The 22,775-nt window shown below is 38.6% G+C and overlaps 1 protein-coding gene across 10 annotated transcripts in view; it reads left to right on the forward strand.

Annotated features, from left to right (window-relative positions):
- Nucleotides 1-22,775, forward strand: part of LOC109707352 — a 58,190-nt gene that overhangs the window by 23,494 nt on the left and 11,921 nt on the right. For 9 of the 10 annotated variants that reach the window (XM_020228570.1, XM_020228572.1, XM_020228574.1 and 6 more), the window contains 5 exons: nt 15,917-16,903; nt 17,800-17,862; nt 17,968-18,014; nt 18,985-19,030; nt 19,137-19,216. In XM_020228570.1, the coding sequence (XP_020084159.1) occupies nt 15,917-16,903; nt 17,800-17,862; nt 17,968-18,014; nt 18,985-19,030; nt 19,137-19,216 (1,223 nt within the window). The remainder of the gene's footprint in view (nt 1-15,916; nt 16,904-17,799; nt 17,863-17,967; nt 18,015-18,984; nt 19,031-19,136; nt 19,217-22,775) is intronic. The other variant, XM_020228575.1, reaches the window with a different exon arrangement.

Below are 22,775 nucleotides of genomic sequence, written 5' to 3' on the forward strand. Positions count from 1 at the left end.
GTTGTAAACTGTCCAAATTATGGAGTTACTTACTAGGATCGGTATTGTGTCTTTCGTTAATTGCATCGCTTCACCAAAAGTTCCAGAGGATTCACGAAATATTTTTCCCTTTATTATGATAGTATAATAATCAGAAATCAGTATATTAACATCTAGCAAACTAATAATACATTGAAATAATATTATACCTCACTTATGGCAAGAGTAGCATGTGTTAGATCCGTCTCCAATCTATTGATAACGTTTCGTAATTCCTTCAACAGTTCATCATCAAATCCAAGATTATAACGATGATGGTACGATGGATTAAGATAATAACCTATCATTAAGAAAGAAATCACTCCATCAACAATACAAGACAATCAGTTATAAATAGTTTTGTTATAATTTATAACTTACCTGCTAGGTGTAGATCCCGGCTCATCTGGACGTCTCAACGTCTGTCAATAATTTTTAGAAAAGATTGACACCGTAGCGGATTATTTTTTTTAATATTATTTTTAACCATCCTCAGTTTATAATAGACATGTCCCCTTTGAGGTATTTTTTCCTGATCCACTAAACGGAGGGCCACATATAGCGGCTCCACAATATCAACAATCTCTTTCACATAATCCCAAAACTTGGCAGACAGAATTATTTGCTCAATCGATTTTCCATCAGCCGTGGAGGCATAACGAGATGTTTGCCATTCATCTGATGCAAATATGGACTTTAATCCATTTTTATTTTGAAGGATACTGTTTAGAGCAATAAAATTTGTTGCAAATCGTGTGATACCAGGACGTAAGAGTTCTCGTCCTGTGAATTTCACCATTAAAGCATGGACCCAAAGATGATTATACAAATACTTAGATATACATTGTGCAGTATCTACAATTTTTTTCACCCGATTTATCTCACCAAAGTCAGACATCATTAGGTTGATGAAATGCGCTGCACAAGGAGTTCAAAATAAATGTGGATGCCTTTGCATTAATAGTTTGCCAGCTTTCTTAAAGTTTGCACCATTGTCCGATATAACTTGTACCACATATTTCTTACCAACCTCACGTAACACTTGTTCCAATAGTGCATATATATAGTCAGCATCTTCAAATCGACCGGTTGCATCGATTGATTTGTGAAAGATCACCTTGCCATTACAATAAATTAAAAAATTTATAATGCTCATTTTTGTTGGTCCTGTCCAACTATCACACATCAAAGTCACCATACATCTCCCACAGCTGTTTCAAGTTTTTTACCCATAGACCTTGGCGTCAAGGTATTTGCCAGAGATCTCATACGGCGTTGGGGGTTCAACTCCTTGACCCTTTTTTTATATGGTAGCAATCATTGATCTATAATATAGAGTGCTTGCTGCATTGGAAGGAATATGACTAAAGTGAAAAAACTTTGCTATTGCTCTACCAATTCTACATTTTTTATCTTTTTTTAACATTGTATCTATACGTTGTTGTTGAGCATCTGAGTGTGGAAATGCCATTGGGTCTATATCTATAATATTTGGATGCCTATCACTTTTTTCTTTTGGTCCTTTTTTAAATCTGTCAAACAAATGGCTAACAGAACCACTGCGAGCTAAACCAGATGGTGCAGACCCAAGCCCAGACCCACCACCGGTATCAAACTGAGAGCGTCCAAATTGTGCTCTATGTCGTTGGACTTCATCTTGCTGCCATCTTTCTTGTGCAGGTGCTTCTATGGCAGCTCTAGTATCAGCATCTAATTCCTCACCTATACATTCATATGAGTCAATAGGGGGATATTCTGCCGCTCGTTTATCTAGTTCACCTCGATCATCTCTTTTTTTTTTGCTAATTTTGATGATTCTAACTCAATTTTCATTGCATGTCTTATTTCTTGAGGGACTTTAGGGCAGTTCGATACTTCAGAAAAACTCCCAGCAATATGTTTCTTTAGGCGAGTGACACCTCCGCCCTTTCCGACCATATTACAATAATTGCACTTCCAATGAAACCTATTTCTATCAATCATTTGTCCATGTTGCCAACCATAATCTTTTGATTGTTTAGGTGGCATTATGATCTATAATTATTGACATCCAAACAAATAAAATAAAATCTATTCCAGAAAAATAAGAAAAAGAACGATATGATGAAAAATGTATCATATCTACCAAGTACCAACTTTGAAAATTCGTTTGTTTTTATTTTTATTTTTGATAAATTTGAAAAAATTATAACAGATAAAATTATCGAAAATTTTATTTTTTTTCTAAAAACTTTTCAAGATCTCTATATTGATTCAATTATAAAACATATAATGACTAGAACAACTCAAATAGGACCGCAATTACATCCATAATTTTTTCCTTTTTTATTCTTTTAAAAAATATAGTATAAAATACGAAGTTAGCGAAATAGTTTTCTAAAAATTAATTTAAATTTATTTATATTATTTTTTAAAATTATTGCAGGTTATAATTTTCAAAATACAAAGACATCTTTTTTTTTGCTATTTCTTTTGATCGTATTACTGCCTTTCTTTTACAAGATACAAAAACATAATTTTAAAATTTTTTTTGTAATTATTTTTAAATATTTTTTTATTAATTTTTTTTTTGAAAAATTGTTAGATCTTCAAAAGAAATAGCAATAAACTAAATGACAAATAAATTAAATAAACTTAAATATCAATTGATTTCATTTGGCTTTTAATTTTATCAATATTTTATATCTTCTAATGCAAAAAAATAAATTATGATTGATGTTGTTTACCCTGATTCGCTGAACGCTTCACGGTGCGAGAAATTTTGATAAAATAATTTGCTCAAAGAAAGTGGATGTCTGTGGTGGATCAGATATGTCAATTAAAAATTAGCCCCTATATTTATAAATAAAAAATTTAAATTATATTTTTTTTGACTTACCTAACAAGAAAATCTGCGATATGAAATATTTTTGCCTTCTTTTCAAGCGACTTCTTTTCAAGCGACGAAAGAAAGAGGACAAATAATTTTAGGAAGATATGTAAGAACTGAAAAGAAAAAAGAGAGAGGAGAAGATAGCTAAGGTTGCTAAGTACCGGCAAAAGAAAGAAATGGGAAGAAAGAATACGAAGGAAAGAAAGATGGGCGCGGAGGTCAGGAGGCGAATTTGCATGAATTTATAATCTCACAACCTTTGCATTATAGTTGTTTGGCCCTGGCCTTTGGGTTACCCAAAGGCCAAACAAAAAGACAAAAAAAATTAATTACGCTGTAAGCATGTGACATGATGCCCACAGCAACCCGAATGCCAAAGAAAAGGACAAAAAAAAAAACTTAGGCTGTGGGCATGTGACAGATGCCCACAGCAAAAGCAGATCCAAAGAGGAAAAAAAAAGAAGCAAAAGCAAACAAAAAAACAAAAGCCAAAAAAAAAAAAAACAAGGGCACGGCACGCGGCACAGTGCCGCGGCACTTGACCGCGTGTCGCTTTGTCTCGAGCGGCACGGGTCATGTGCTGCAGCACATGGGGGGGGTTCGAGACCCCCCCTGTACCGTGCCCCCTTCTTGGGGGCACGGTATGGCACGCCTCGTGCCGTACGGCACGGGGTGGCACCTTATTCCTTGGTTGGGATGATGGTGGTGGGTGGTGGTAGGTGGTGGTAGGTGGTGGTAGGTAGAATAGTGTTTGATCCAAAAGCTATTAATAATAAAGGAGTAGATCTAAGAGCTAAAAACTTAGAAGCACCAAGAAGGTGGTGCTTCTAAAATATTACAATTCATATAGCTATAATTATAGTATAGAAGAAGAATTACTTTTAATTAATATATAGTATATATATATATATATATATATATATACTATACTATAGAGTTTGCTAGAATACTTAGTAAAAACGAAAAAGCCGTTTTACACCTATATTGTTTTTCGAATGATAGAGCTTCATAATTGAGAACGGCCTTACCGTTGAACATGATCTATACCAGCTTGATAGTGTTTAGAACATCACAAATTTCAAAATAATTTCGACATCAAATTTTGCCTAATGATCAAAGGGTTTCAAAATTGTAATTTTAATGTCGACTCACCAGAGCGTTTTCCTCGTTAACGACGTTAAAGCATATCCAATATCATGTGCATTTTTGTTAGAAAATTTTTAAACTATTTAAAACAAAATTATACTCTGATCTTGATTACAAGACCCTATTCATCATTTTTTAAAAATATATCCATTTTCAGCCATTCATTTTCTCCTGTTCACATTGATGGATAAAGAGAACAATATCGAAAGGCGTTGAAAATTTGATTTCTAGCATAGTTTTAAATGGTTTAGATCATATTATAACAGAGTCGATCTCAATTTGGAAGCTCTAATCATCGAAAACAATCGGTAGTAAAGGCTGCGTTCACTATCGATAGTATTCTAGCTCAACTCTCTTCTCTCTCTCTCTCTCTCTTCTCTCTTCTCCTATATATATATATATATATATATAATATATACGTTGGGGCTACTATACTATTATGAGTATTGGGCCATTCGTTCTCATAATGTTGTTTTCGATGATGGAGTTCCGAATCGACGATCCAACTCCGTTTAAATATGATCTAAATATTGAAACTTCTAGAAAATAAATTCGTAATTTTTCGAAATCATAATAAAAGCTCCATTAAGCGGCGGCCAAAAATGAACGGTCAAAATCGAACGAGTCTTAAAAAATGGATGCTCGGATTCTTCCCAATTTAGATCGGAGTTTGATTCTATATCTAGGTAGTGAATTAGAATATTTCTATCAATTCAACCATTCGATGCTTGCAACCGTTAAACTAACAAGTATTCCATACTGGCTTTAAAAATTGTTAATTTTGTGAGCTTTTGATCGTAAGGTAAATGATGTCGAAAAATTATGAAATTTGATTTCTAGATGTTTCAAATGCTCTAGATAACGTTTAATGGTGTGGATCGTCGATTCGGAAGCTCTATCATCGAAAACAACTTATGAGTACGAGGGCGATCGTACTCATAATAGTATAGTAGCCGACTCTCTCTCTCTATATATATAGAGTTGAGCTAGAATACTGTCAAAAGCACCAAGAGGGTGGTGCTTTTGAGTTTTTAGCCATTGGATGGAGAGATATAAGGTTGGGATGATGGTGGTAGGTGGTGGCAGGTGGAATAGTGTTTAATTCAAGGGCTATTAGTAATCAAGGAGTAGATCCAAGAGCTAGAAACCTAGAAGCATCAAGGATTTGGTGCTTCTAAAGTTATTCTAGCTCAATTCTACATATATATATATATGTATATATATGTATATATATATATACACATATAGAGCTAGGCTCCTATGCTTTCGAAAGTACGGAGGTCTTCCTGCTTGTAAGTTGTTTTCAATGATGGAACATCCGATTCGGCGATCGGTTCCGTTAAACATGATGTACGCTATCGGAGCTATCTAGAAACCAAATTTCATAATTTTTTGACTTCGTTTGTCTAGTGAACGAGTAGCCTCAAAATGAACAGCTGAAAATGAAAATCTCATAAAAAACAATGATAAAGGACTCAAATTTTAAATCGGAAGTATTGATCTTGCTATTGATGTTAAGTAGAATTTTCTATTAAATTTTTATGTAATTTGGATACTTCTACATCGTTGAACTTAAAAACGTGCCACATCGGCCCTCTCTCGAATAGGTATAAATCTCTAGACATAGCCCTCTCTCGAATAGGTACACCCTGTGCAGCTCGTCCCTCGCAATTGAACGGCACGCAGTTAAGCAACCACGTGAACTCCCTGAGGTACTCCTGCATTGATCTGTCTTCCTGCTGTAGATTCTTTAGATCTTTTTTGAGTTTCTGCTTTATGCTGTTCGGAAAGTAGGTCTTACACAGTAAATCATGGTACTCATTCCAAGATATCTGCTGGGTGCCTTGAAGTCCACTGGGTCTAGCCCTCCGCCACCACGCATTCGCATCTCCCTCCAAACAGTGCACTGCCATGTGTACTCTCTCTGCGATGAAGATGTCCTCAAATAGCTTCTCCATGGCTGCCACCCAAGCCTCCACTTCCTAAAGCTCAGCATCACGGCCTGCAAATCGAGGTAGATCAAATCTACGGAAATGGGCCAACCGCTCTGGTAATCCGCTCCTGCTCCGCCTCTGTCAACGACTTATCCTCCCTAGATACCTCTTTACTAGGCGACAACGCTGTCGGTGCTGTGATTGTTGAAGGTGTAGGGGCTGTGGGAATCTTTGCTGATGTAGTTGGTTGTGGTGCTTGAGGTTCTGAAGCTCGCGGTGCCGTGCTAGACCGCTGTGTCAACACCTCGCACATACTCTCTAACAGTGCACCCTGCTGCCTGGTAATCTCTGTCAAGGCAGCCAACAGCTCCCGAAGATCCAGTGGTACACTCGGTCCGTCTGCTCTGGCTCCGTGGGTGGCGGGGGTGTGGCCTGTGTCGGTGGTCGATCTCTGCGCGTCATCTTGATCACCTGCAATAGCACAATGTCAGTCACACACAGTAACTCAGCACTAGATCCAATCCAGCGGAAGTCCAAGACGTCTCTTCGCCTGTGTAATTATGTTGTCTACAGCTGACTTAAGTACCCAACAGGGGTAGACATGCTGATCACTCTTCAATTCTTTTTGAAGATTTTATACACAATTCAATCATTGACTTTCGCTAAAAGTCACGACTCTCACGTCTTGCTTTCCTAAGGTCGGCCAAAAGCCTAAGGTTTTCTAAGTCCCATCGACCTATCCTAAAGCTCTAATACCAACTTAACTTGTCATGCCCTCGGTTATACCCACCAACTTAACTTGTCATGCCCTAGGTTATATCGGAATCCGGGCTTGCCAACAGATCTGCCGCATACATGGGAAGCTCTGTGCCTACGAAGTGGTAGTACCTGCTCAAAGTATAATGAAGCCATACAGAAGAGCAAAATAGAGCTTAAGTACAAAACTAGCTATAGATTGAATTGTACATAAACATCATCCGAATACAAGATCGATCCATCACCCAGATGTAAAAATAAATACAACCAATTGGCAAAAATCAGACCCAAAATGTACAATAGTCTGACAAAAATAATATCCGGATCCACAACTAGCCCACAAATTTACACTAGACATAGAGTGCAGTTTGCAGTTTTCGATGTGTTAGTTCAGACCACCTAGAGCGCAAATCCAACCATGGATTGGATGAAACTTAGCGGGCACGTGTCTCAGATCCCAAATTACCAAGAAGAGCAATAAAATCCAAAGCATCCCTGTTGGATTGAGCTGAATAAAAAATCGAGCTAAATTCCAAGGAAACGGCGATTCGGTTGGAAAAGCTAAAATTCTGCGATGCATACCTCAAATCAGCAGCTCAATCTTAAATCATAGGTTCCTCTCAACCTTAGGAACACCCAGGAATCTTCAAATCGCAGCAACGAAGTCACAATCAAAAGGAGTTTCGAAAATACTTCGCTGCTGTCCCTGCACTAGGCTGCTGCTGTCGCTGCTGCTGTAGCTGAGTTCCGGCGGCTCCTACAGCTATTCCAGCAAGCTTACAACCAAGGCAATGGGAAAGACCACAACACTCCCAAGTGTGTCCCCAAGCTCCTAATCCGTCAAAAAAACTCCATAGTTACCACGAAATCACCATGAAAAGGTGATAAAAAAACTCAAGAACACAAACACCACAAAATTCTGATTTTGGGTTGAACTCAAAAACTGAAATTTACTAAAAACCAACCATTGATTCAGCTCAAACGAAGTTCCCACTTGCTTTGGATGAAATTAAGATTCTCCCCAACCAAAAGAAAGCTCAGCTTGAAGAGAAAAATCCAAAGAAAATGCATCAAAATCTCAGCTTGCTCAAAAACTGGCAGCTTTTACCGAAACTTCAATAAATCCAAAAATACATGGAGATTTGATGAAGTGAAGTCTTCCACAAACTCTTAACTTCAAGAACTAGCTGTGCATGCATCTCTCCTACAATTCCAAGGTTTGAAACATCATCAAAATCCAAGAGGAAGTTGAACTCCTCAAGCTGCCATGCTGTTGCTGCTGTGAGAGTGCTCCAATAGTGAGTAGAAGAAGAGTAATGAGGGGAGTAGAATGTGAGGGAGAAGGAAATGAGAGTAGAAGAGTGATGACCTCAACTGGTACTACACTCCAAACTCCCAATTAGGAGGAGTTGGAGGTCTAAGTAGAGCCTAAACCCCAACATAACTCATTATAGTATTCCGGCGGAGATCAAAAGTACTTAGGAATTATTTGCGATACCAATTTCGTGTTCGAATCAATTCCGACTTGTTTGAACACTTTTTTGACATGTTGCTTAATTCACGAACTGTAATCATTCCGAAAAATAAAATTTTAAAATATATTTATATGTATATATTTTTCGAAACACTATGGAATGAGCAATAGTATGTGAGTCATCATCAACCAAGATATTGGTGCTAGTCTGCTACATGAAGATCATGAATAGTCAAATAGCTAAGAGAAGAGTGAAGTGAATGGAACCAAGTCATCAGGGTTTCACTAAATCCATTTCTGATTGCTGCACCTACCTTAAAGTAGCTGTTTCAATGGACACGTTATGTCACGCCCCAGGACCCAGCGGAAGCCCGCCCGGTGCGTGTCTAGACCCGCCATATGTCTACAACATATAAGGCGTCTACAACAAAGCGATAATTAAAACAAAAGTAAATAGGTATCTAGAGATATCATATCATGATTACAACTAAGTTCTAATGACAAGAAGAATAATAAACGAACTAAACAACTAACATAATCCATAAGGTAGATACATCAAAAGATCCAAATACAAGTGCTAGATATACAAAAATAGTGGTATCTACATAAGGTACAAAACTCTCAACCTTTCCAAATAAAACAAAAAGAGAGGTGAACCACCTAAAAGCAAGACCCTTCGATACTAGCTAGTGGCGACACCCTTGCCGCGGTCCCTAGCCTCACCCGGTGCAGAAGGCTCTGTAACAAAAACAACAAAACAGGGGGCGTGAGAACTATTAATCAATAGTTTCCAGTGGGTAAGCCGCCGACATCAGCGAAATACACCACTAGGTTATGGAGGCATAAGTAGTATGTTCTAATATTTAAATGAAATGTACAACATGTATGTTAAGCATGGAATAAACTTACTAAACTACTATGCCTCTACTTAGCATGAAGTTCTACAAGTATGTGAGCTATTCTAACATAAATGAGCATGTATATAAATAGCATAATGTCCACAAGTACAACTAGTAGAATGTCAACATTTACTAATTAGTCTAATGTCCACATTGCATTTTAGTTCAATATTATTCCAATCACATAGGACCTACACAATGGTAGTCCGGCTTGCGCCGTGCCTAATGGCCCCGTGGTAGTCAACATTCCCACCCTAGGAATGAGCCTCCCCCACGGCTTTCCATTTCGGCACCCAATTCCGCACGGGTGAGCATATATCGCGATGGCTATCTCCGGAGTGCCGGCTTGTGGGGAGCGACCCTCACAAGCATGTGCGAATGAGCACAATGGCAAGCAAATGTAAACATCCGTCTGAAGTCCAAAGTCATCATGTCTAAAACATGGTATAAAGGCTAATGTCCCAATGGCCTATCACTATGTCACCAAGTGAGAGTTTGTTCGTTTACAAAGTCGAATGCCACTTTATGACATTTATGTCCACTATGTCAAGAATGAGTTCTATGTCCAAGAGTATGTTATATTTGTCATTTTCACTATATGAAACATGATTTTTAAGCCATATCAAAGAATGCTATTCACATACATAATTGCTATACACATCTCTCTACTACATAGAGGTGATTTTTCATGAAACATAACACATGTATTTTAAGCATTCTAAAATTCACATATGCTCTATCTAGCATGAAGATGCATGAATTTCAATTTTTATAACAAGGAAAATAACATAGGGGGAGTTCACCCATTTCGGTGAGGTCAAACCCACCAAGAACTCCTTGGATCCCTTTCGTTTGCGCCAACGAAGATGTCCACTAGCCTCTTAGCTCCCTAGAGAAAATTCTAAGGGGGATAAGCGAAAAGAACGAACACTTCTAGAGTCAAACTTTAACCAACCTAAGAAAAGGGCAAAACTCACCTTGAATGGTGAAAAACCCTCTCAAGCTCCAAATGGAAGGTAGAGAACTTCTATTCCCACCTAGAAGAAGGTTCTACATCTATCAATTAAGCCCTAAAAGCCTCAATTCAAAAACCCCCAAATAAAACCCTAGATTCCACATTCTAGGTTTTCATCTCAAAAACTCAAGCAAAACCACAATCACAAATAATAGAGAGGTTACTAACCTTTCTTAAAGCTCCAAACCAAGCTAGAAAGGTGCTAGGGTTGGACTTCTTCCCTTAAACAAGATCAAACCCTTACTTCAAGGCTTCTCTAAAGGTCCAAGAGCAAATCCCATGAAGAAGAAACAAAAGGAGGAGATCAAACCTTGAAATCCCCTAAGAAAAAGAGATGAAATCAAGAGAGAAATGGTGGAGGAACTCACCTCTCCCTCCTCAGGTTGCAGTACAAAAGAACCCCTCAAAGGGGTGGGGTGCTATTTAAAGAGATGCTACAATCTCAAAAAGACTCCTCAAAAACATGCAGACTGCAGTCTGCACTACGTACCGGTACGCGGGCTGGGGTACCGGTACCAGGCCGTAGCACGCGCAAACCCGAGCCTCGGGTAATCGAGCAGACGCGCAGGGTACCGGTACTTCCCCAATGCCGTACTGGTACCAGGTCCAGTACCGGTACCAGGCCGATGCAGTACCGGTACTCTGCCCTGCAGAATCCAACCCGAGAGCAGCCTAAATTCTTCATTTTAGAGATTTTGGCGCTTAGTTTTCACCCTCACTCCTCGAGATGCGAGTCATAGGTCGGAACACCGTCAACGACCCTCCATAATACCTGAAAAAACTCAAAACACAGATCAAACACTCGAACCTCGCAATTTGCAAAAGTCCAGACATGCGCATTGTTTTATTGGTTTTGGAACCATATTTCAGGTTCTGAAACTCGAGCTTCTAGGCTGCATTTCTCAATTGCAAATTCCACAATTTTGCAGAATCAACGTAGAGTTAACTAGAATCAACTCCAATTTGTTAAAGGCTCTTATAGGGCTCGTCAGCAACGTAGAAGATGTCACACTCTGGGGCTTGATCTGTAAAGTCTTTATATAATAGGTATCGTTTGAAAACCAAAGTTTGCGAAAAAATGCTCATTTTTTTTTTTAACTTGCCTTGCCCTTGGGTTGTATAGATCCGCCACAAATATAGAGAAACTCTGTCCGCGCGGACAGAGTTTCTCCTGTATTTGCTAGGCGCACCGGCCTATCACTATGCCATACAACACAATTCACACGCACCAAACAGAACATCAAATAGCCATACGCGTATGCGCATAAAGCTAGCCAGTCCTTATCTATATGATGCATGCCCTAAGCATTCCTTAGGCGAAGGATGATGTGAAATGCACAATACAACAGCCATTGAGATACCTCTATCCTTTGAAAGTGTTTCCCACCCGGAAACTTTATTTTGAAATCTTAAGGATGTGATAAAATCGAAATCCAACTTGAAAGCCATTTTGAAAACCATTTTCCGCACATAAATTTTGCCTTTTGAAAACCAACTATCATGAGAGGGGTAGAAAACTGTTTTTGAAAGAAACCATAAAACCATTGCCACAAAACTGATACCGTGATGCCAATCATAACTGAAAATCATATTAGTCAAAACCGTTCAAATACCATAAGCAATCATGCATTCACATATGCACCAATCTAACTGAACCACCATTCACATCTATTCATTTAACGATAAAAGTAAATAGGTGAGAGATAATAAACCATAGCGTACTAGAGGACTATTAGTGTGAACTAGCTTCACTGTGTCTTCGCACCGTGCCTGACCTGCCATCCCACCGGAGTCACCTGCAGAAAATCATGGGGTGAGAAACCAACCCGAGATTTCTCATTGGGTACGACAGAGCCACGAAGGCAAGCCGTACTCACCGGAAACGAGTCAAAGGAGATATAGCGATAAATATAGTAAGCTGAAAGTAAACTTACAGTAGCAAGAGATGTGAATATGAACAATAAACAATCAATATGTTGCTACTATAAAGAACCTATCTCTATATGCCTCAATAGACGAATAGTCCAATGCATGTACCCAATCTACAATCTGCCATATGATCTGATGGAATTAATGCCTACAGTAGCAAGAAGTACGTATGAATAGAATACATGACTAGAAGCTGCTACTGTAAAAGAGAAACTATCCAACTAATATGCCTCAAGGATGAAAAGTCCAAGTCAGAACCCAATCCATAACCTGCCATATTGGTCCGTCGACCTCAGGCGCTGCACGCCACTATGATGCACTAGCCTTCATTCACGCGTCATGATGGACAACTTATTCGGATAAGTACACCTCTTGTCGGTGGCCAAACGACTCAGTGTCTAGAATACTCTCTAGGGCAGTGACAAATCAATGAGATGATCAACCAAACATCAACATAATGTCGACTGTCTTGGTGCATAGGCGCCGATAGCTGTGGCATAAAGCCGAATTTCTTGGCGTATGTGTCACGACCCGCAACCACCCGCCAATTTGACCGGGTCGCGGCGCCGCCGACAGACCGCCGAACGGACAGAGTTTTCCCTGTACGTCCTAGGCGTCGCAATCAAAACAATACAAGCGCTTCCAACCAGGAGCAGTATTCAATCATAGATTGCAAATGGAAAGGTATCAACAACATAAACACATTCTATGTTATTACAACATTCATATTCATATGTTTTACATCCCAACCACCATTCTTTTACATTAGACTTTCAAATACAATCTAAGTTATTACATCATAGATATTACACATTTTGTTCTTTTCATTTTCTATACCCCTAAGCTACGTCAACGGGGTACTGCTAGCTCTGGTCTCTGGGGGTAGGGCGCTATCTATGGAGTTACGCCCTTATCTCCCGCCGCCGCGCCGCTCACGTGCGAACCTGTAAAACCCCAAAACAACGTGGGGTGAGAACCAACTTCATAGTTCCCAGTGGGTACGGCCACCCAAGGGAGGAGCTCGACCAACAGGTCCAAGGGAGGCAAATACAAGTTAGTCCAATAAACAGATAGATATGTATATCATAAACATGCAACTAACTTTACCTTGCTTTGCCTCACAACTGCAATGATGCTGTAATGCCACTATATGCAAATCATGTAAGAATGCAACAATAAGAAGTACATCACTTGATTCTACCTCTATCTCGCTCAGATCCAACTAACCTCTAAGGTTTCTATTACCTTAGGTTCATCACATTTAACACTAGCCCTCAAGGTTCTTTCTACCTTATTCCAGCTAGCCACCCGACTCGGCTTCGAGTCAATCAATAGCGGATAATCCGCGCTCTGCCTGGCTCGAGGTGAAGGACCCTGTCACAACGCACCTCAGCCTGCAAGCCAAGAACCACATTGCCCAACGGTCCGCCCGAAGGTCCGTGCACCGTGGTCAGGGATCCGCCAAAGGGAGAGGAAACATACCGCATACACCCATAGCCAAGATCCCCGATAGGGAGAGGAACATGCCGCATACACCCTAGCGCTCTTTGTTCTTGCTTAGTCACAATCCTCAAAGTTCTTCCGGTGGGAGAGGAACATGCCACATACACCCGCGGTCCAAGAACTATTGAATTCACAAGTCTCAGGATTCCGAAATCCACTTTACAAGTCAAGGGTCCATATCCAACCCTACACTATCGACCTATCTAGGTCCAATGCACTTTCCACCCTAGGTCCAACTGACTCTAGGTCTAATGCCTCAATTTTACAACCTAGGTTTACTTTAACTCTAGGTTCAGTTCTCAACCTATATTCTTTAACATTAGGTTAGATGCCACACACCTAGATCCCGACTCTAGGTTCACACTCAACCTATGTTCTTTAACACTAGGTTAGATGCCACTCGTTATTTATCCTAGGTTCAACAACTCTAGGTTCAATGTCATCTATGTCCGACCTGTGTTTATTAACACTAGGTTAATGCCACTCGATCTACTTGATATCCTATTTGTCATAACGAGTCCACATGCACATGCATCTTATCTAACATGCTCACATGATGCTACATGCACCTAGTATACATTCCAATGCACACATATATATCATTTTACATGGATCTACTTAGCATTTGCATCATATTATTAACATGCATTAACTACATGAATCAACCACATGCTTTATTTACATTTATATGCATCAACATGGATTCTTAATCATCTTAGACATAAAGGGCGACCTAGTCGCTTCGGTAAACACAACCCACCTTAACTCGCGTTCCGATTGCTGTCGACACTTGCAATCGGCTTCCCGCGGCACTCGGCACCCGTTTGGGCCCGATCTCACAGTTGCTCTCCAAGAGCGCGCCGCTTCGCCGTTTCAAGTGCTAACGGTCTTCGCCTTGCCGTTACGATGCTTGGGACCCGATTTCACGATTTATGGACGTCGCCTCGGCCCTCCAGGCGGAAACGAAGCTCCAAGCGTCCGTTTCTTCAATATCTTTGCAACGGCTCGTCGGATTGCCGAACCGTCTTCGCCAACGTGTTTCGTTACCTATCAATTAGGTTTACAAAGGGTTATTTGAGATCAAACCCATCTATTTACAAAAATCCTATTTTTGATGCCCTAGATGCTACTATTTCAAAATACCCCAAATCGATCTCCGATTCATGCAATAACCATCTATCTAGCATCAAAGGAGCCTACTAAATCCACTTCTAGAGCATTTAGACCTATCTCTAGAGATCTACCATAAGAGGGAGTAGCAAGCTTACCTCTCAAGCTAGCCCAATGGAGAGGAAGAAGATGAGAAGATGAAGCTCCACCTTGCTCTTCTTCTTCTCCACCATCTCCTTCTCCTCCTTCTTCTTCTTCTTCTTCCCCTTCTTTTCTTTCTCTTCTTCTTCTTTCGTTTAGAGAGAGAGAGGGATGGTGTTGGGGTTGAAACGGTGAGGGAAAGAGAGAGAGAGAGGTCTTCATCCACTCTATACACTCAACCCATGCACAAAATGCATATAAGTCCCTCAACAATGCCTCTCTTGGAACAGCCCGAACTGGGCATTTTCGGGGTTCGGGGACCGGTCTCTGCATGAGGGACCGGTCCCTTAGAGACCTCCAGCCCAGACTTAGCCAATTTTCAGCTTCATCCGTTTTCGCTCCGTTTTCGCTCGTTTTCGTTTGTTTGACCTCCGATTCTTTTCAAATCGAACCGAGACTCTCCAAACATGTTTTCAAACATGTTTTCATTATCTTTCCATCCTCGCTAATGCCGGATTTAGCTCACGGCCCAAGTTAGCGTTTCGGGTTCCGTTTTCGCGCCTATGCGCACCGAAACGCCCGATTGCTCCAGAACTTCACCGAACTTCACCGGGACGATTCAAATGGCTTTCCAAAGCAACGTACACCATAACTTCATAGTTTTTGAAGTCTGGTACCTTACAGTATGAATGCCGGTAACTGTGATCAAATGATCGAATCGTGATGTATATAAAGGTGGCGTGATGCCTAGACCTGATGGTCCCCAGATAGTCAAGAAATATAGAAGCCTACTTTATATGTCAAGCAATCATCTGCCACTATGCAAGATATTAAAAATAGATGCCGGAAATGATGTATATAAAGCCACTTTTGGGCAGAACTGACCAAAATTACACTGTTACAATTGTTTATGTCTTCTATTAATTTGGCCTACTATCCTCCTGGTTTTCGATGTGCAATTCTTGCAACCTGCTTTGCAGTGAGTGAAATGTTGCATTATTTGTGTTTTGCAGTGAGTGGAATGTTGTGTAATTTGTGTTCTTTCACACCAGTTTCATAACCACTCTCATAAGATCAAGTTGTTAATGAGCTATCTTTTCTTCCATTTGATTTCCGCAGATTAAATATAGGAGCTACGATGACATCAAAAGAGACAAACAGTGGTGGACAATACCTTTTGTCTCTGACACTCTCCTAAAGAGTAGCTTAGGAAATACTTTTAAAATGGTTCTTGGATCTGAGAGTGTAAATGCTAGCCAGTTCGTAAAATCTGCATTTGGGCAGTTAAATTCCTTCACATACGCATACATTCAGAAACCTTCCTCTTCTGATATTTATAATACCGATAAATCTAAAGAATCAGAAAATTCTACTAATACTTTGGCTGGCTCAGAGGAAGACAGAGGTAATGAATCAAACGTTTTGAATGTTAGTGGCAGCGAGAATAGTTCATTGGAAAGAAAGTGCAAGTCACCTTCTCGATCAGATGAGTACTTTTGGAAAGCATTTACCGACATAGTCAGCAAAAATGTCCTCCAAAGGTTTGGATTTTCTCTTCCTGAGATTAAAATGTGGGATGGATTTGATGTACTTAATAAATTGGGTTTGCAATCAAAACAAATTGCAGAGAAGGAATATGTTGATTTTGGACTAGCAACCCCAGAAATAATAGAAAATAGTGAAAACAAGAATGAGCTTTCTTCTACTAAAAAGAGCATTCCATCTTCACTTTTAGACATTAAGAAAGTATCTGCTGATGTACTAAGTCAAACAGAGACTATATTAGGAGCACTGATGGTTCTCACTGGGACCCTTTCACAACAGAAAAAAAACTCATCTACTGTGGGAGAAGAAGAGAATAAAATAGATGCTTCTGTGAATGAAGAACAAGTTCCAGAATATGCCATGAATAATGAAGATTGTATTGCAACAAAAGAACAGGTGTTAGATACAAGAAAAGCAGAGGAGATGAAGCAATTGTTTTCAAGTGCAGAGAGTGCTATGGAGGCCTGGGCGATGCTTGCTACTTCATTGGGCCGGAGTAGTTTTATCAAATCTGATTTTGAGAAGATATGTTTTCTCGATAATATTTCTACGGACACACAGGCAAGTTCTTCATTTTCATAACTGTGACCTTGCAAATGAAGTTATATTATTGCTGGGTAAATTCTGTAATTGCAGCTTGACCCTGAGCTACAATTGTATCTTTTGCTATTTAAAACATTTGATGCCGACTGACTCGACCATTTTAACCTTGTTTCAAATAAACTGAAATGCAGTTAGTCACTAAATTGAAACACAATTAGTCATTTCACAGGAGAAGGGTAAAATGGTTGCTCAGAAGAAAATTTTCACCTATTGACAGCCAAGGATGAAAATTACAAGATATAAGAAGTTCAAGGACTGAAGACTTTGTTAAAAGTTTTGGGATTAATTAGCTATAACAAGGACTGTCCATACAATTAGCCTTATTGTTTGGGTAAATTAAACCATTAGTCTCTAATCTATTCCTTGAGTTGCACTTTGATCCCTAAAAGTTCTCAAAGTTTAAAAATCTCCTATTGTTTAGTCGTGCCATAAACTATTATCGCACAGGGAGTTGGAATCTACTGTGGCAGGACCACTCACAATTACTAAGATTTTTTTCTCATGCGTGTGAGAGAAAAATTCCACCCTCAAATCTCTAAATTGCAAGGGTTTGTATTGGTCACATGGGTAAAAATGCATGTGACTTGGCATTTCGGGTTTTCTATGGCAAGTGCTTTTCTATCACATATGATTTACGGGCATAGAATATGTGGCTTGACATACCACATCGATTTCCATCTTTCTGGGTGGTGGAAGCTGACAGTGGGACAGATTGAATTTTACGAGTTTGCAGCCCTAATCTAAATTTCATAGATCAAAGTGAAATTTGACTCTAGATTTGGCTAATGTGGTAATTTACAAATACTGTTTTCACTGAAAAATATCTGACAAATCTGATGATGAAAGAGCTGCAGGTGGCTATTTGGCGTGATTCTTTGCAGAGAAGGCTTGTGATTGCTTTCAGAGGAACTGAACAAGTGCGTCAACCTTTTAGAAACCCTTCCTTTTAGTGAATGGTGAATGACCAATTATTCAAGTAGTTCAAATAGTAGATAATCCGGTTATCCTCTCTTCTTTTGCAGGCTAAGTGGAAGGATTTGCTGACTGATTTAATGCTTGTCCCCACTGGGTAAAACCTGTTTTGTGATTCGATGCTTCCACTTATATTGCTAATTAGAAAAAGTTGGCAATAAAATAGATACAGTGCTGCCTGAACTACTTGATAGCATGCCTCTTACCATTTTCATCGGCATAACCCCTCTGATAGTAGTTGGGGAAAGTTTTCTTTAGATTTAATTCTCAATTTTATCAGTTAGAATTTTCATTAGTGGCCTACAGGTTTCCTTATTTCTTTTATTTTGTCAGTTCTTTTCAATGAATGTGAAAGGGCGAAATTTGGAAAAAGTAGTAATAAACCCAAAAAGAAGTAATAACCCTCTTCTTATTTGGTTTGAAATCTACTGCCAAGGGATATTTGGATATAAAAATATAATTCAGCGCTCTTGTATACTTTAGGCTTTCAGAGAGTGGTAATTTTGTATCAATATCTGTGAACACTCTTTTCAGAGTGGATGTTAATTTTGTATCAACATCTATGAACACTCATGAGCCACAATGATGTGTGTTGCGAGTAAACTGAGACTAATATGCATATTCTTTCTATTTAGAGAAGTGAATATGGAGATTAATACGGTTGCCTTCGGCCTGTTGCCAGTACTAGTAATTTGGGCTGGAGCTTTCTCATTGATGTTGGTAGGCCCATCTTACTTGAGCTATGCCTATTGGTGCTAGTAGGTCAATTGAAGCCTTAGTATCAGGACACAACTTAAGGTAGTCTCATATTATGGAACCTTCAGAATACACATGAAACCTTTTAAATACATGCCTCAGCTACATTCTTCAGAATACCTATACTCTCGAAATGATAAAATGCTTGCAATAAATCTGGAAGTTCCAAACATTCACCTGACCTAAACTATAGTTGAATCTATTCAACAAAATGGTTTCTTTATTTCCAAACCTTTTCAATATTCCCTGTTGTTCTGTGTTGATATATCATTGATATCTTCGAGTGACTAAGCTTGATTTGCCATTTGCAGGCTGAACCCTGAGAGACTGGGTGGTGGCTTTAAACAAGAACTTCAAGTTAAAGTCATATATGTTTTCCTGTGTGTTTTTTATAGCTCTTGCTAAACATTTCGTTATCTATTTTCATGTTTTAAGAAAGTCTTCATTTTTGTACATTCATCAGGTTCATAGTGGGTTCTTAAATGCTTATGACTCTGTTAGGAATAGAATCATGGCGCTGATTAAATTCTCCATTGGGTATCTGTAAGTGTTGCTCTAAAAAGTTTAACTTCATACTGAATTTCTTCTTGATTAATATCTAGCTGTAAGCCTACAAGAAAATCAGCGATCATAGGTTATTTCCCTGTAGTTTAATGTGAAGGTCTTTGCCAATCATAAGTTTTATTTGTCTTACAGACAGGGACTTTACTGACATGATTGCTTAGCATTTGCTAATATGATTCGTTAGCATTTGCCGAACAGACCTAGACACTGGAGTCGGGATATATATTTTTTTTGCATGGTAGCTGTTTATCTTGCTAGTTCTGTAGACTGTTAGGTGATTTCTCTAATTTCAAGCCATGAAGAGGCGAAAATTTTCATGTATTAAAATTTCTTTGTGAATACACTAGTGTAACTTCTGTATCTACGGAGAAAAATTCTTTGATCCTGTTGTGGTATTATTTGGTAAAACTTTCAGCACTGCTTATTTACAAATATATCTGTCAGATATCTCAAATTTTCTTTTTAGTTAATATTTCAGGTCCTATATGTAAAATCCGCTAACTATAAATAAAGTTTTTTGGTCTTAGGGTTAATTAGAACCCTAGCCCTTTCTCTAATTGTCTTCTGCGAAACCCACACAGTATCAGAGCACTAATGAACAGAATAGGGTGAATTAATCTCAAAAGAAGAAGAAAAGGAAAGGTCCAAGTGGGTTCTCTTTGATGATCGGGCCTCCAAAAATCCTTGCTGCTCACTCCAGTCCCACTCACCCGATTCCGCTCACTCTCCATCATCATTGCCAACCAATCATCATCGCTGCTTGGTGAAGGACACGTGAAGGGCTGCCACAACCACCCATGCAAGGCATAGGGGAAGTGTGGAGGACTTACAGCGATAGAAGTGCATGGGTTTTGCATCAGCGTTGTGCTGGATGCTAGATGGGCGATGTCACGTCCCAGGCCCTTTTTCAATAAACTTATTTTGAAGTCATTTTTGTTTTGATTTTGATTTATTTATTTATTTTTTTTGAGAGGATGGTAGTATGCTACCGCTTTGTTCATTTTATTTGGAAATGAACTTAGCTGGAAATTTGAAGCAACTATGCTTCGAACTTTGAATCTCGGGTACGAACCATCAAGCTTTTTGCCACTTGCGTTAGGGACAGTTGGTTTTCATTTTGAAATGGGAGTATGACGGAAGTTGATTAAAATCATTTAAAATCTTGCCCGGATTGTGCATAAATTAAAACTGGCACTTCTATCATCTTTTCTTTGATTTATTAAAAGCTTTGGTTGGGGATTTTGTCCACTTGAAATCTCCTTTTTTAAACAATTTGTTAGTGGGGTCATTATGGTACTAAATCCCTTAATGAACCTACGATAAAAGGTAGCTATGCCATGGAAGCTCCTAGCTTCGTGGATATCTTTTGGTTCAGGCCAGTCTTATGATGGTTCTTACTTTTTCTGGGTCTATCGAAATACCTTCTATGAACACAACATATCCTAGAAAAATGACTCAAGGTTGCATAAAAGTGGGTTTCTTTAAATCAAGGTTTAAAGTGCCGTCCTATGCCGTACGGCACGGGGCGACATATACTGTGCCACCAAGAAGGCACGGTACAGGGGGGGGTCTCGGACTCCCCTCCAAGCCGCGACACGGACCTGTGTATCGCACGAGACAAAGCGATACGCAGGTCCGTGCCACGGCACTGCTGTGCCGGCACACTATTTTACTATTATTTTTTTTTTTACATTTTGCTTCTTTTTGTTTTGTTCTTTGGGATACCACGAAGCATCCTACACCCCCCAAGGACATTGCAAATCGAAAATCTACTTGTTAGGTAAGTCAAACAAATTATAATTTAATTTTTTTTGTCTATCAATATACGAGCAAATTTTTAATTTACATATTTGATCCGTATCGCAGGGGGCAAAGCCCCCCGCACCCCCTTTGTCGGCCCGAGCCCTCCACTTCCAGCACATACATCCATTTTTTTCATAAATTATTTTACCAAAATTTATCGCTTCGCAAAATTTTTGGCGAATTAAGGGAATAAAATCAAATTCAATAAACAAATTTTGAGGCACATCAAACATAAATTGTTTTGCATTAGAAGATTAAAAATACTGATAAAATTAAAAGCTAAATTAAATCAGTTGATACTTAAATTAATTTAATTTATTTGTCATATAATTTATTGCTTAATTTTTTTGATAGATCTAATATTTTTTGAAAAAATTAATGAAAAAATAAATTTTTTAAATACTTTTTAAAATAATTTTTTCAAATGTTTTTAAAACTTATTTTTTTGTATTTTATAAAAAGAAAAACTGTAATATGGTCAAAAGAAAAAAAGAAAGATGTCTTTACATTTTTAAAATTCTAATCTGTAAAAATTTTTATTCTTCATCATGTGTAGTTGTACTTTACATATAAAATACAAAAAAATAATTTTTCAAATAATTTAAAAATTATTTTAAAAATTAGTTTTTGTATTTTATAAAAGAAAAACTGTAATATGGTCAAAAGAAAGAAAGAAAGANGTAAAAATTTTTATTCTTCATCATGTGTAGTTGTACTTTACATATAAAAAAAGCTTACAAGTATATTAATTGATGATTATAGTAAGTTATATATAGCAAATATTTATAATTATTTGATTTAATCTTTTCAAATAATATTATAAGAGCTTATTGGAATTTGGAACCAAAAAAACTGAAATAAGTTCGTGCCAAAACGTGTTGGTAGGAGGTCATACATATCCATTGGCACGCAAGCGTACCATGTGTCGGCATGAAAGTGTGCCGGTGTCGTACTGTGCCAGGCAGACAGTGGCATGCTCTCGTGCCACGACACTTTAATCCTTGCTTTAAATGAATAGAACTTTTTTTTCTTTTCCCATAACTTCAAAAACTTGCCTAATGTATTCTTTTTCGGCACGACTATAAATCAGAATGTCATCAAAATACATGACGAAGAATTTTCGTATGAATAGTCGAAAGATCCGGTTCATGATGTGCTAGGGGGCATTTGTCAATCTAAAAGGCATGACGAGCCATTCATATAATCCTTTTTCTGTTTTTAAAGTAGTTTTCCACTCGTCCCTTAGTCTAAGACGAATCTGATGATAACCACCACGAAGGTCAATTTTCATGAAGATTGATGACCCACATCATGTCTATCATGTCATCTAGGCGTGAAAATTGATGACCACGAAGGTCAATTACCGTCCCTTTTGTGGGGGTGAGAAGTGTCGAGGCTGTCCAAGAACTTATTCCCGCACAAACCCTTTTCTAATCAAATCATCAACGTGACTCTTCAACTCAACATGTTCTATTGGATTCATCCTATAAAGTGGCAAATTAGGTAAGGACGAATTAGAGACAAGGTTAATAGCATGTTGTATTGCTCTAAGAGGTGGGAGTTTATCAGGTAATTCTTCAAGTGTTGAGCCACTAAATTCAAGAGCAAGTTCTTAATAGCTAAATGCGATGTAGTCGATTTAGGGGAAATAGTAATCTCCTTAGCTACTAAAGCGTAAACAATGTCATCTACACATCTCCTTCAATCACTCTCCACACTCACGGGAGAGTTTCTA

This window comes from Ananas comosus, linkage group 3, assembly GCF_001540865.1.
Source record: "Ananas comosus cultivar F153 linkage group 3, ASM154086v1, whole genome shotgun sequence".
Lineage (NCBI taxonomy): Eukaryota > Viridiplantae > Streptophyta > Magnoliopsida > Poales > Bromeliaceae > Ananas > Ananas comosus.